General features: G+C 39.9%; 1 protein-coding gene across 4 annotated transcripts in view; it reads left to right on the top strand.

The window, feature by feature from the left end:
* The window catches only part of PLA2R1 (phospholipase A2 receptor 1), a 117,788-nt gene extending 103,493 nt beyond the window's left edge, over positions 1 to 14,295 (top strand). For 2 of the 4 annotated variants that reach the window (XM_037140427.2, XM_037140426.2), the window contains exon 30: positions 80 to 3,917. In XM_037140427.2, coding sequence (XP_036996322.2) covers positions 80 to 294 — 215 coding nt within the window. In that variant the 3' untranslated portion in view covers positions 295 to 3,917. Of the gene's footprint in view, positions 1 to 79; positions 3,918 to 5,898; positions 6,375 to 14,231 lie in introns of those variants that run through there. The other 2 variants (XR_005081831.2, XR_005081830.2) reach the window with 2 other exon arrangements.
* Positions 14,296 to 15,028: the final 733 nt, after the last annotated feature.

Raw genomic sequence — 15,028 nt, 5'->3', positions numbered from 1 at the left:
TAAAATAGAAAGTAACTACGTGATAGTGTCTGTAGTGCTTCGTTGTCATTGAAGTTTTCCTTTTTTCATCTTCTGCTAGGACCAAGCCACAGCATGGTCCCACTGGCAGGGACACTGACGCTGGTGGCAATTCTGGCCGTGGCCGCGCTTTCCTTCTGCATGTACAGGCGCCGCACTGGTGTCTTCAGGAGGCTCGCAGAGTTTCGGAGCCCTTACTACCCGACGGCCAACTTCAGTGCCGTGCATTTGGAAGAAAACATTCTCATTTCTGATCTTGAGAAGAACGAGCAATAGTAACGGAGGCGGAGGATGCCGGAGCCACGGGGACGAGGAAGGACTTCAAGGGAAGCCACCTGTGGCTGTTCCCTTACAGATGAGGTGCCACTTTAGCGTAAATCGTGTCGTTATTTGAATTATTCTTACAATGACCACTGGTTTTGAATTGTAACCAAATCAGATGTGTGTTGATTTATTCATCTCCCCACCTGTGATCTATTCTTAAAAAGGGGAAATTATACAATTTAATCAGAAAACAAGAACTGTTAAGAGAAATTCCCTATTGAAAACTCTCAAACCAATGTGAATAATAGTTTTTGCAAAATGTTTTGGGAATTTTAAAACTATTTAGACATTTACTCACACTCATTCCATCAAAAGAGAGGAAGGAAAACAAAATTTAAAACCCTACGCTTATACAAGATAGGAAAAGGAAGAAGCTTCTGGGAGACTTATTGTTTTTAAAGCAATCTTTCTTAATTCAATCCGTTTTTGAAAAGTTCTGATTTGTTCGGTTAAAAGTCACAGGTTCTGGTCTCTAAACTAATATTCAGGGTGACATTCATTTTTATTAGTTCTGACTTCTCAAACTGAAGGCAAAGAAAATTTACTTTTCTTCAAATAGTAAATTTTTGGTTAGCAGCATGCTTTTATAAGCAACCACATAAGGTGGCCCAAAACCTTCAATTACTAATTAACGACTAAGTTTGACAGTTAAAAATATCTTATAGATATACTTAAAAATTAATTGAGATCTTTTACTAAAACTCATAGGTTTTATTAAAAACTAAAGATATAAAGTAATATATAACACTCCTAATAACCAAAAATCATGAAATGTAATTTGAATTTAAAGGGGAAAAATTGAAGATCTGAATTACAGCCCCATTAGAAACAGACTCAAAAACATGTTGAAAATACTCAGTAAATTACTCTCCAGTAGTAATCTAGATATTTTGGCAATCTGAGTTTATTTGGAGAGTTCTAGTTAGTAAACCATGGTTCTGGGGAACCATCTCCATTTGTATTGGACTAATAAGTGCAGTCAGTAAACCATGAGTAAAAGCATGATACTGTCCATAAATTTAAAATCACAGATTTTATCTTCCTTCATTAATTTCTTATAAAGAAAAATGACTTCATCATCAATATTTAAAGGCAAGATGTGTTTCCTCATTACATAAATGTTTTTTGAGTTCCTGTTAGAAGCCACGTGCCATGCTAGAGACTGGAGGTTCGGGGTTAAGCAAGTCCGTGAGCCCCCTGTTTTCATGGCACTTCTTTTCTAGTGAAGCAAAGCTGACAGCAAACTAGTAAAGAAATGCATGAGTAGAAAACATCAGGTGGCTGTGAAAACTGAGCAAGTTTCTTTGATGGAGGAAAACCCAGAGGAATGCCAGGGCCTCCCCAGAGTGTGCATTTTAATTACCATTTAACCAGCTGCCTCAAAACGGTGGCCAATAGTCACAAGGTGGAGCTCCGAGAGAAGGTATGAATGAATTTCCAGGTGGAAAAGCATCATCACTGGAAATACCATTTGAAGGCACCCACTCAGAATGAAGTACCCATGGCCTGAAACAGTTAATACAGCTTCCGAAAGCAGCTCTTTGCTACCCCTGTGTGTGTGGTTTACACACTGGAATGATCAACTTCCACCATTTTTGTTGAGTTTTGGGACTTAATTTTTTAAAAGATATTATATCATGTGACAACTGTATATTTATGACTCAAACAAATGATTAGCTTGAACTAACCAGATGGTATAAAAGCCCAACTTAATAATCTGTCATGTGAAATTGAAATTAAAGTTTTGTTCTTTTCAGTGGACTTGGTAAAAAAAAAAATACTGCTAATCAGTTAGCCTTCCAGTCAAAGTATATTGAAGTGGAATCGTCACACATAGCAGTTTGACAAAGCATGTCCTGTGCGAAGTGGTTTTGCAGGAAGAAACCGTGCCCCTTGTCAGTGCTCCATCCTTGGCTGTCACGTGCTGAGCGGCGTCTTCAGAGGCTCTGTCCCCAGGGACAGAACGTGCAGTGCTTCACATTGCCGGGATTTCAGAAATAGAGTACTGAGCCAGTCTCTTGTATTCATACATGTACACTTTTAAAAACTTTTTTTCATATCTATTTTTAAGCTGAACTTCACTTCACAGCTACAGCATGAAAAGAAAAAAGCAACAGGGTCACAAACTCATTCACACATAATTAATGTGCCCCCCTCCGAAACAATCAACTAGTTTCTATGACTCTGGGTAATGGAAAGTCTTGGATTTTCTCATCAAATCCAATGGCTCTTCCAATTCCAACAGTCTTGCAGTTTAAATGTTTCTTCTATTGAAGGTCCACTCCCTATCAAGCATGGATTAGATGGTCTCTTTAGATAAACATTCAGTCTTTTGGAGTTTTCTTTCCTTTCTAAAAGGGATGGTTGGGTATGCGAGAGTTCTCTGTACCTTCTGTCCTGGTGGCACTGGGAAAAGGTGATGACTGACTGGGTGTGTATTACCTGGTGTCCACTAAAGGTAGTTGTCTGGCCCCACTCCTGAGAATTCTGCTGGCACCTGCTACGAAGCCTGTAATTGGTACAACCTGTAGTCTGTTCTTTTTGATCTGGCCCCATCCCTACTTTCCTTGGCACCACCTGCTCCCCAGAGAATTGGCGGTGACTCCCATTCCATTCCCTACATGGACACTGCAGTGCTTGGCCACAAGCCCCTTCACCCCTGCAGTAATCAGACCCTTCCAGCACTATCCCCTACTCTGTTAGTCAGGGGAGGCTAAATGCTGTAGCAAACAATCCCCAAATCTTGATGATTTAACACAGCAAAGGTTTGTTTCTCATCCACACTGACATGGGCTTGCAGGAGGACTTGGCTCGACTCAGTCATTCATAGGTCCAAGTTTTCCCCTATAGTCAGGCCTCCACTAGGTCTCCTACTTCTGCCTACAGAAGAAGTTAACTTGACATCCATGTTTGACTAATTATGTAGCTTCCGTGGGCTATTGAAATGCATTCTCCAAGTAAAGTCTTCAAACTGAGGACACGTACCCTGAAGGTGCATAAAGATTTCCAAGGGACACTGGGGCATGAGTATATTTAAGGAGCTCAGTTTCTAGAATCTCTAACCTTCATAGTTTTAAGTTTTAATTTGCATGAGCATACCCCTGAGGTCATGGTGTCATATTGGTTCTCATTTCCTATCTCTTTTTATACAAATGCTTGTCTCTACCTTAAAAAAAAAAAAGACATGGCTTTCACTCCAAATCTTACTGTGACCTCGTACTGTGGGAAAAGCCTCCATGGCACCAAACAAAGAAAAAAAATCAAAGTAATGATGTCAGTGAAGCTTTTTAATAAAGGAATTATCAGCCCGATTTACAGCTTCATGTCTTCTCCTGTGTTCAAAATGCGCTCCTACCTTTTTCTGCTCAGGGTGAAGTGATGAGTTAGAAATTCCATTCGGGATATTCTAAGTTAATGTGCATTGTGTAGTGGAACAGCAGGGGTGAGAGCCACTTTAAGACTCTGTTTCATCCAGCCCCTGGAGGGAAAATCTGGTGAAAGCGAGGACAATATAGACATTGACAAGAACCTGATGTCTTAACTGTATCCTGGTAAAAAGCTCATGGCAAAGCTCTCAGATTTCTCTCTCTTAGATTTCTTTTTTTTTTTAAATTTTTAAAATTGATTATGCTGTTACAGTTGTTCTATTCCCCCTTTATTCCCCTCCACCCTACCCCCCATCCCCACCATTACCCCCCCTTTAGTTTATGACCATGTGTCTCAAGTCCTTTAGATTCTATATTTCCCATGCTATTCTTGCCCCCCCATCTATTTTCTATCTACTGTCTATGCTACTTATTTTCTGTACCTTCTCCCCTCTTCTCCTAGATTTCTAAGTGAGGCTGAGTATTAGCATACTTATTGAATTGAAAAATAAAATCAGACTTTTTCTGAACACTGTCTTATTTGGCTCCTGGGTTTGACAATGAGGATTGGCCTTACCAATTAAGTTCTATAAGGAATATTTTTCATTAATTGAATAAAGTAAATTTGCAACTCTAGTGTTCTGATTAAAGTGCTTATTAAGATAAAAACATTTTAATAGAAAAATAGTATTGACATAACTAATGAAATTAACAATATTGCATTTTTCCCAACCTTGTATATCATGTCCATAAGTGAAAAGCCATAGTTAATGGTCATTTGAAATATCTTAGTGCCCTGGCTGGGTAGCTCAGTCAGTTGGAGCATTGTCCCATACACCAAAATGTTGCAGGTTCAATTCCTGGTCAGGGCACACACACACCTAGGTTGTGGGTTCGATCCCTGGTCAGGGCATGTGAGGGAGGAAACCAATCGATGTTTCTCCCTCTCACATCAGTGTTTTTCTCTCCCTGTCTTCCTTTCTCTCTAAAAATATTGGTAAATATGTCATCAGGTAAGGATTTTTTAAAAACCTTTTAGTAAAGCCTCCTAATTTTACTTCTGGGCAATTGACAATTCTTTTAGTGACGGGGTAGCAGATTCTTTGGCAAGTTGAGTGTTTCCAGTTTTTTAAGCAAAATTCAAGGAGGACATAGTCAAATTGGGAGTTGATAGATGATGAAAATAATGTATGATCGTGGTGATTTTTGGCACATATGAGAAAATTCAAATAAGGGAGTTATCTTGCTATAACAAACCTCCTTTTATTCCCACCTCCTTATTTATATGAACAAAGCTCTCTATCAGGATAGACTAGGGTATGTTGTAGAAGTGTACAGATACTCTAATGTTGACGGTTCAAAACAAAATGCAGAAATTAATTTCTTGGCTGTACAAAGCCTGCTATGGCTTCACTGGCTCTCCGGGCACAACTGACTTACAAACAGTAACTCATAGATCTAGGCTGTACGTTCCTCCCCCTGGAACGTGGGGTATCCAGTGATGCTAGTGCTAGCACAGAACTCTAAAGTCCCTGGGTCCTGAAGCAATACATGGATGGCACTTCCGCTCACATACCATTGGCCGGAACTAGTCACGTGGTCCAACCTCACTAAGGAAGTCTGAAGGGTCTCCCGTTGTACTCAGGAAGGAGAAGAGAACTGACGTACAGTGAGCACCAGCAATTCTACCCTGAGTTTGTCAGCACACATGACGACCAAAAGGGGTTGGGAAGGGGAGGAATAGGGTCCACACTGAATGCTGACTCATTCGAACAATTTTAAATTAATGTGAATTTACCTATGATACATTGTTTCATTAAGACATGCATTACCTACAACATTTCAGTTTGCTATATACTATTTAACTGTTATAGTATATTTATGTTGTTCTGATCAATAGTATACTAATAATAATTGAAACAATAATAATTTATATGACAACTCAATATAAAAAATGAATAACAGCTTATGTTCACAGGAAATCTTTTAAAATCATTTTAACTTACATACATTTTTTACTGTAGAAAAATATGACAAGAGGATGAATAAAATAGTTTCAAGAGAAAAAACATTAAATTAGGATAAAATCCTGTGGGGAGATTGGAATAGAAATAAAAGACTAGGGAGAAAAGAAATAAAATATCTGAATGTTAAAGAGTTTGTGTGTTTTTCTCTTTTTAAATAAATTAAGATGAGATTCAAATCGTTTTTGGCGTCTTCAGTAAAAGGAACTGGAGCTCCTTGGAGCAGTGGCCGATTGCAGGTCTGGAGCAGGAAAACCACGTGATGAAAATGGACTACCTGTGGTGCCAGGAAAGGAGGGCGTGCCCCGGGGGAGGAGGCCTGTCCAAAAGACACAGGAACAAGCGGAGGGAGCTCCCAGCGGCCAGCACCGGAGCAATCTGAGCAAACAAAATAATGATCGTATTGGATTATAACCCATAGAATAAGCTTCTACTAAATCCATATTGATAAACATAAATAAAAAATGGGGAAAAAGCAAGTTTTTCTTCGCAGATGAATTTCAAGTAATAAATGTAGAAGACACGAGAAAAACAAAAACCATTAGGTGAACACAATAGTAATAACTACTGTAGGCAAGATCCACCAGTAGCTGCTAAAATTAGTATGTGAATGTTTGAGGAGAAACAGGACATTTGAGTAGGCTTAAAGTGTCCCCCTCAAGATGGTCACTAATTACAATGGGAAAGTACAACCTTTACAGTTGAAAAGCTTCTTGAATCAAGTGATCAAGGGTAACGTATGCAGTGCTCAGTCATATCCGTATCGTGTACCCCGGTAGGATGCCCTAAGATGAGCACAACTTCTTTAGTATCTTCCCCAACAACATAAATCTCATTTTAAAATGCCAGACAAATCCAACCTGGGACATATTCTACAAAATAATCGACAATTTCAATTAGGGCATGAAAGACTGAGGAAATGTCACAGATTGGAGGAGAATAAGCAGATACAACAACTAAATGCAAGGTGGACTCCTGGGTTGAATGCCAAGACAGAAAAGGGAAGTATGGGAAATTTGGGATTAAAATAAAGTGTATAGTTCAGTTAGTAGTATTATACCAGTATTAATGTCTTAGTTTTGATGATTGTTCTTTGGTTATGTGAAGTGTACCATTAGAGGAAGCTGGGTGAATGGTGTGTAAGAATTCTCTGCATCATATTGGTAACTTTTCTGTGAACCTAAAATCATTTCAAAGTAGTAAAGTTTAAAATCGACTATATGAATTTAGATTCTATTGGATATATTAAAAGAGAGATATAACACTTTTATTTTCCAAAGTCATTATTTCCTCACTCCTGCCAGAATGGCTACCATCAATAAATCAACAAACAATAAGGGCTGGCGAAGATGTGGAGGAAAGAGAACCCCAGTGCACTGCTGGCGGGAAGGCAGACTGGTGCAGCCACTGTGGAAAACAGTATGCAATTTCCTCAGAAAACTAAAAATAGAACTGCCATTTGACTCAGCAATCCCACTTCTGGGAATACATCCTAAGAATCCCAAAACACCAGTCAGAAAGAACATGAGCACCCCTATGCTCATAGCAGCATTATTTACAATAGCCAAGGTCTGGAAACAGCCCAAGTGCCCATAATAGATGAGAAAATTAAAAAGATGTGGTACATTTCCCCAGTAGAATTCTACATGGCTATAGAAAAGAAGAACTCTAACTCTTTGTGACAGCATGAATGGGCCTGGAGAACATCATGATAAGTGCAATAAGCTAGTCCAAGAAAGACAAATACCATGTGATTTCATTTTCATGTGGGATCTAATGAACAAAATAAACTGATGAACAAAATAAACTGATGAACAAAACAGAACCAGCGGCATGGATACGTAGAGCAGACTGACAGGTCAGAGGAGCAGGGGTGGGGGGATGAAAAGAGACTATCCAAAGAACATGTGCACATATATGCATGGCCCATGGACACAGGGGCAGGGGCAGGGTAGAGGAGGGCAAAGGGAAGGCGGGGAGCAGGAAGTGTGGACATCTAGAATAGTGTCAACATTAGAAATAAAAATGAAAAGTCATTATTCACAATATGAAAATTGCATCTTAGTTATAACAAATTTCAGATGTCAATTTAGAAATGTGTGGAGCCATATATATCTTTTCAAAATTCTTTTAGGAAGTATGCAAGCACACGTGTGAGGGCCACTGCTCTATGATGTTCTTTCTCTCTTATCCTGAACGAGCAATAAGAACAATCCTGCTTTTCTTCAGTCTGCCTGACGGCGCAACCACTGAAGGAGTTGGCAAACACATTTATGTCTTGCTGTCGGCCACATTTACTCCTCTCCACTCTCCTTCCTCCGCACTGTTTCACTTCACCCCTCTGTCGAGTCAGCATTTCTAATCCTTTTACTCCTGCTTTGCCACTGTAGTCCTCTGGCTTAGTCTTCATGGTAAGCAGGATAGAAAGAAGGGGAAAAAAACCTCACTTTCTTCTTTGTTTTTAGGGAAGAAAAGTTGGGGGATATCTCAAAAATGTTGCAGCCACCACAATTCCCATTCTCAGTATTTGTAAGGAACTTTGTAGTGATTATTATGACTCGTGGCTGGAATTTCTATCCTCTCCTCCTCTGCACCTCGAAACAATGATTTGGGCAGGAATTGGTCAAATCCAGCCTGCTGCTTGTTTTTTGTACATGAAGTTACTGGAGCACAGCCACCTGCATTCCTCTCCTCTCCTTGATGGCGGAACTGAGTGGCAGGGACACACACTGAAGGGCCCATAAAGCCTCTGATGTCTCCATCTGGCCCTTTATAGGAGACATTTGCAAAGCCCTGGTTTTGAGAATAAAGACCTGAATGGGAAGTCTAACAAACTTTAGCATGTCATAATAAGCACTATTTATATTATATGGGCAGTACTTACAGTGCTACCCATATAATATTACATATAATAAGCAATTCTGATCAGACAACATTTATTGAGAGCCTACTATGGCCCCAAGAGGGACAGAAAATATAAAGAAACCCCATCTTTATATGTGCTGTCTGGGTCTTGGTGGGGCAGAAATACATAAATAATAATAATAATAGAAATACGTAAATAATAAGTGCAATACAGTGTGGTGCAAATAATAACAGAAGAAACAGAATCAGAAAAAAAGGGTACTGATTAATTCTGTCAGGAAGAAAAAGAGGCTTAATAGGGAAAGTGATGACTATTAAATAGTAGGAAATTTTAGATAAACAGCTTTCGTTGATTTTTTTTGAGTTAGAAAGAAAGTTTTTAGTTTGGGGACAACAATAAAGAAGAATGGAACAAACTTAGGTAGAGCTAAGTTCTGTGTCCTCAGAAAAAAAGATGATCACAAGAATAGCATACATTATTACATTAATACTGTGGCTAAATCCACTGAAAGTCAGCTTGTTTACAGTGATTCCTAGTTATGACTGTGAGTGGATTGGAAGATGTGAGGAAATATGTATTGCTGATCATACCATGGCATTTGAGTGTTAACTTCTATAAACTATTTCAGTTTAAAATCTGCATTATAGCATATGTTATATGAGCAAAATAATTAACATATACTTTGGCTCTCTTATAATTCTTAGACTTATCCTCAAAGAAACTAAAGATTTTATAACTGAACATTAGAAATAAAAACTTTTAAGTTATATTCATTTTAGAAATATTGACTTAGCTGTGTATGTTTCTCTAGAGCCTAATAAAACTTTTGGTATCTTGAACTATTTACAAGAATTTATAGCATTTAGAATTTTACCTCTGATGTTTACAATTTGATATAAAATGATTGAAAACTTAGATTTGTTAATTCTTTATAAAACTGAAGTACAAGTCTTTTTTCCCTTTTTTTAGATTAATTTAATTATTGTTCAAGTGCAGTTTTCTGTCTTATACACTCAACCCTGCCCACCACCCCCAGTGCTCCCCACCTCCCTCCCATTTCCCTCCCCCCACGCCTTAGTTTTTGTCCATGTGTCCTTTATACTTGTTCCTGTGAATCCTTCCCCTTTTCCCCTGTGATTCTCTCCCCCTATTGAAGTACAATAGTTTATGCAAAAAGGAAAGAAGACTCACAGACATGGAGTGCAGTGTGGTGATTTTTGTCAGGGAGGAGGTAGAAGGGGGATAAATGGTAATGAAAAAATACAATAAAAATAAACTTAAAAAAGAAAAATATTCAGCTATAATATTCAGGCTGAGATAAAAGTTCAATATTTTTTAAAGATTTTACTTATTTATTTTTAGAGAGAGGGGAAGGGAAGGAGAAAGAGAGGGAGAGAAACATCATTTGGTGGTTGCCTCTCACATGGCCCCACCGGAGACCTGGCCTACAACCCAGACATGTGCCCTGACTGGGAATCGAACCAGCAACCTTTTGATTCACAGGCTCAATACATTGAGTCACACCAGCCAGGACAAAAAAAATCAATATTTTAAGTATACTTATAAAATTTGAAACATATGTTTCATTTCTTAAATTAATTCTATTATTATTGTTACATTTTAAATGTTTTAGAGGAAAAATTAACACATGTACCTAAATCTGCAATGCTGGATAAAGAAGTGAAAATCTGCATGCACTTATAATGCCTAAAAAAGAACTCTAATTGAAGGGAAAAAATCTATAACTAAAATCACAAAATGAGTCTTATGTATACCAGTGACCTTCTTTACTCAGAGTTAATTAACACAAGCACTTGTTTCTTGCAGAGCACTTTGCTGTAATTTAGAACAAATTAAAGGCAAAATCATTCAAGTGCTGTTTTCTTCACACCATGAAGTAAGCATGATGGGCCAAAGTTAACTCATTTAAAATATTGTCATCCATTTCTTGTAATTATGAGTAGCAATACCATTTTTTTGCAATAAAAAAGACAGCCTAATCTATGCAGGCTATTTTCAATTTGTTTCCTGTGCTTCTATTTAATAATGGAAATTGATTTTTAAAACTAATATAAAATGCCCTTTTTCATTTCTCCCATTAAGTCCCTCATTTATATTAAATTCAACACATTAAATTATATGTTCCTGGATATTTTTCAAATAAATGTATTTTGACATTAATATGGCAAATCATTAAAGGACTATATTAATATTTCCTCTTGGTTCTCCGTCAACTCTGAAATTGTGACTTTATTATTGTTTCTACATGGTGTTTTGTGAATTAACTTGAGCTTCTTCACCTTCGACTTAGAAGGTCCTGTCCCCACGAGGTTTTTAAAACTTTTTACCTTCTTAGACAGAACTTGGTAGCAGCTGGAACCCTGACTCAAAGATGTAGGAATCAGCAGGTTTCTTTTTCCTACAGACTTTGGGGAGAAGGGGGACCCCAAGTCACAAGGCAGAACCAGGGAAAATACCGAAAGGAAAAAAAAGAGGTGGGCACTTAACAGGAAGTGTTTACCCCAGTGGATCACCAACGGCTCTGGAGTTGCTGATTCAAAATGCGTTTGCATGAAGAATAACGAGAAACTTGTTCAAGACTGACCATGCCTGAATAAATACCGAGTTCGCCCAGGCCATCGGCACGTATAGCCTTCAAGCAAGGGCTCCTCAGCTCAGACAAGAAACTGTTTTACTCCCATTTACTCCAGATGGCACCTACAGGTGCAAAGGAAAACCAGTCTCGGCTCTCTGCACTCTGCCCAGCAGGGGGCGCATCCGAAAGAAGCAGCGTCTCCTGGTGACAAGGAAGGATCAGAGAGCTTGGTGATGGTGATACTCACTATAGAAACTGCCTGTGGTTAACACTGCAACCTACACATCCCAAGGGCAGTTTAGTGAGGAAAGAGATAGTAGGCACGAAGGCTTCCTTGTTTGTGTATTCCATTCATCCAGTACCATGTTCCCTGGTTCTGGGAGGGGTTTCTGGTTTCAGGTGTAAAACCTGAAGTGTATCTGGAGTCAGTCTGTTCCATATTCGCTTTGACAGTAATAGTTAGATTAAACCAATCCACACCTGAAAGAATGTAGTTCCACGGATGGTAGCCATTGTCGTGATCACATTGTATATCCGTATTATCCGTACTCAGACCACATTTAAAGCACACTTATCCTACTTACTCCATTGAAACCTCTAGTCAGGGAATCAAAATTACCTGTTAAAGTGAGGAATCATAAAAATCGATGGATGCATACTTAGCTTAACTATTTTATTTTCTATTAGACCACATAAATATACACATACCCATAAATTTCTTGTGTGAGAACACTGTCATTCATTTAACATTAATTTCTGGTGCCCTCATGCATAAAGCATAACCATAAGACTTTGTTCACAATTTCCAGTTTCAGTGTCTTTGGGGGGCTGTGAAAACATAAAGGTAGCTGTGGATGGATCTGACTGCAAAGTCCTGAATTTTTATAATTTCCTCCAATACTTATAATTGTCTTTGTTCGACAATAGAATTTTTAGCTATTCGCCTTTATCAATTCTTTGCAAAGCTTTTAGCTTAGTTTTCATGCAGAATTTTCTTTTCATACTCATATTTTTAATATAACAATAAAATCACAATACCTAGTGCAGATAATGTAAACGGATTTGGGTACCAACACAATCAACTTGCACTAAGCGTGCAAGGGAGGCGTGGGAGCAGCAGCCTTGCCCTCCTCTAGCAGCGTATTTCACAGAGGGCACGACAGCGGATCTGAAGCTTCTTCAGCTGTTGCTGTTTCAAGCTCGCTCCAAATTTAAAGTGAGCATCTCCTTCAGAACTTAACCCTAAAATCCACACAGGTCAGATCTGAACATAAAGAAACAAGTCATCTACAAGAGAGAAAGTAGCTCCCCAGGAGATTGTAAGTTGAGTAAATATGTCTGAGAAGAGAAAGCCAGAGGCGCTGAGGAAGGGGGTGGGGAGGGGAATCCGTCCCCAGCAGAAGCATCCTCAGCAATTCTCAGGAACAAGGGGATTTTCGTATTGGGCAAATGATATTCTCACTTCCTTTAGGCAAAGTTTCTAGAAGTATAACTAAAGGACTTTAGGGTTCCAAGGACACCCCTGGGAGAGACGGATGCATTATTAGACCATCTTTCTTTATGCTCTCAAGCAGAACTTCCTTTGTTCCATTTCTACGCTCACCAAAATCTCTAGTTAGGATCTGGGTCCTCAGTGTAGGGCTGCCTACTGTGGAGGGAATGTCCGATCTCCCAGCCTTTGAGTACATTAAGGCCCCCAGGAGATGGATGGCATGATAAAGGAAATGGCTTGTGTTTGTGGTTAAATTTCCCATGCAGCTTGCAAGAAGGTGCTGATTGTGTAAGTGCTCTTAAATTTCTAATTGCAAATTAATACATCGGCTTTGTGACTGCCACCTCGGTCTCCTGTGTGACTTCAGCGGGACAGCAGGATGCACCCAGGTGTGGGTAATCTCATTGGAAAGGGAGTCTAGACCCAGGGAACCTGTCCGCATGCAGTGACAAGTGCCCGGTGCTTACTTAGATAGCCAAACAGCCACAAACTGGTGATACGGTGTCCACCTCAGCCTGTGCGGGTGTTTAATTAAGGTGAGTCAAGGGATGACACCCCCTGGTTCCAAATGAGTGAGTTTCTGTAGCTTAAAACCAAGAACCAGGTCCTGGAACAGAATTGTGATCTTCAAGATCCAACCCATACCCACTTAGCCTCCATTTATATGGAGACAGGTGGACTCCTGCTGCTGCTCTCATTCTACTTATTTCTTGGCAGTATCTGAGGAACCTCAGATTGATTTCAGGCACCCTGTTTTCCAGATGAAAAAAGCTAGTCTAGTTGATAGTTTTTGATTTAACCAATGGTACATGGCTGCTCTGTGGCAAAGTTGGAATCGGAGTCTAATTTTGTGATGCCCAGGTCCGAGATCTTGTCAGTAGTCTATGCTTCCTGGGGTACAACTGCCCCCGAAAAGTGCAGTAAAGGTGGAGGCTCAGAGGAGTGAGGGCAAGATGGACCAAGGACAATAAAAGAGGCCATCAAATCAGAGAAGAGCAAGTAGGTTTCTCAGCTAACTCAGAAACCTGGGAAGGTGAGATACAGTTGCACTTCTGTTTTGGAGTCCAAGTCAGTCTGCAGTGCAGGGAAGTAACCCCAAGAAGGGAGCTCTGAAAGTGGGGAGCCTGGAACCCCATGCAAGCTATACAGAACATTTGACAAACAAAAGCAAAGTAACCAGTCTGCTTTGTGTGATGGAGCCTGTGAATGGCAAGATTTCTGCCTGCAGTCCTGGGCGGTAGCAGGAGCTGCTGGGTCGTTTCTGTTTTGTCTGTGCTCCTAGAGACCAATGCATTCTTGTTAAAAACTAGTGAGTTGCATTCTAATCTGATGGAATATATAAAACAGCTCTGAAAAATCACATAATCCTAGGGAGGGAGGGGAGGAGGGAGAGAGAGAGAAACCTTACAAGAGTTTTTTTTATTAGTAATGCCTGGAGAGCTGAAAAATGGGAACTAGAAAATTTAGATTCTAATTGGTCACATTACATGTCAGGAATAAGTGCAAACTTTTTTAATCTATTTTGTTTATTCTTCCTCACTTCCAGTCCCGTACGTGTGCTGGATACTCCTCCGACATGCTCCCCCGTCTCCACCCTGTTCCGTGCCTCAGACTGCATCGCCTGGACCTCCTTGCTCTCCAGCCCAGTGGGATACCACCCCAAAAAAAGATTCAATGGTGAGAAGAAAAGAAAAAGAAGTACTGGGGATTTAATCTTCCTGGCTCCCTCCTTGCCCTGTTGCAAGGTAGCAAGCAGTGGGCCACCTTCTTCCACGGAGGCCGCGGCACCTGTCACCTGCCCCACTCCCACAGCTGCAGCGTTGCAGAGCCAGGAATGTCGGCGAGACTGCTGGGCTCCTCGGGCCTGAGGTGGCGGAGGCTGCCCGCTGCTTGATCCTGGTGCTTCACTGTTCCTTGCTGCTCCCCTTAAATCCCCACGTCTCTACAAATAGTTTCTCCGTTTAACTCTCTTCAATTACCACTTCTCATGAGTGACCCATTTCCTGGAGGCCCCCAAGGACACAGCAGGCTCGCAAACACAGGCCCTGCTTTTTAGATGGAACAGCTCATTCTTTAGCAGTCTTTACTCTCCAGCTTTCAATTTCACTTTCGTGTGAAGCTTTTCCAAAACAACAGCATGAAATTCCCATTAAACACATGTTCAACCCTGCTACACTCTAAAAGCAAGCATAGTAAACCATTCCCCAGTAAGCTCTTCTCGGGCTAAAGTAAAAGTGGACACTGTCAAGGGAAAAAGGCTACTATAAGCCCAAACTGTTAAATTATATTTTCACGACTGAACACAACCATAATCCATATTATTTTTTTAATTACACTATAAAA

Source organism: Artibeus jamaicensis, unplaced genomic scaffold, assembly GCF_021234435.1.
Source record: "Artibeus jamaicensis isolate MK-2021 breed Jamaican fruit bat unplaced genomic scaffold, CSHL_Jam_final contig_936, whole genome shotgun sequence".
In the NCBI taxonomy this organism is placed as follows: domain Eukaryota; kingdom Metazoa; phylum Chordata; class Mammalia; order Chiroptera; family Phyllostomidae; genus Artibeus; species Artibeus jamaicensis.
Note: the sequence above shows the minus strand (reverse complement) of the source record. Positions and strands in the feature narration are given on the sequence as shown.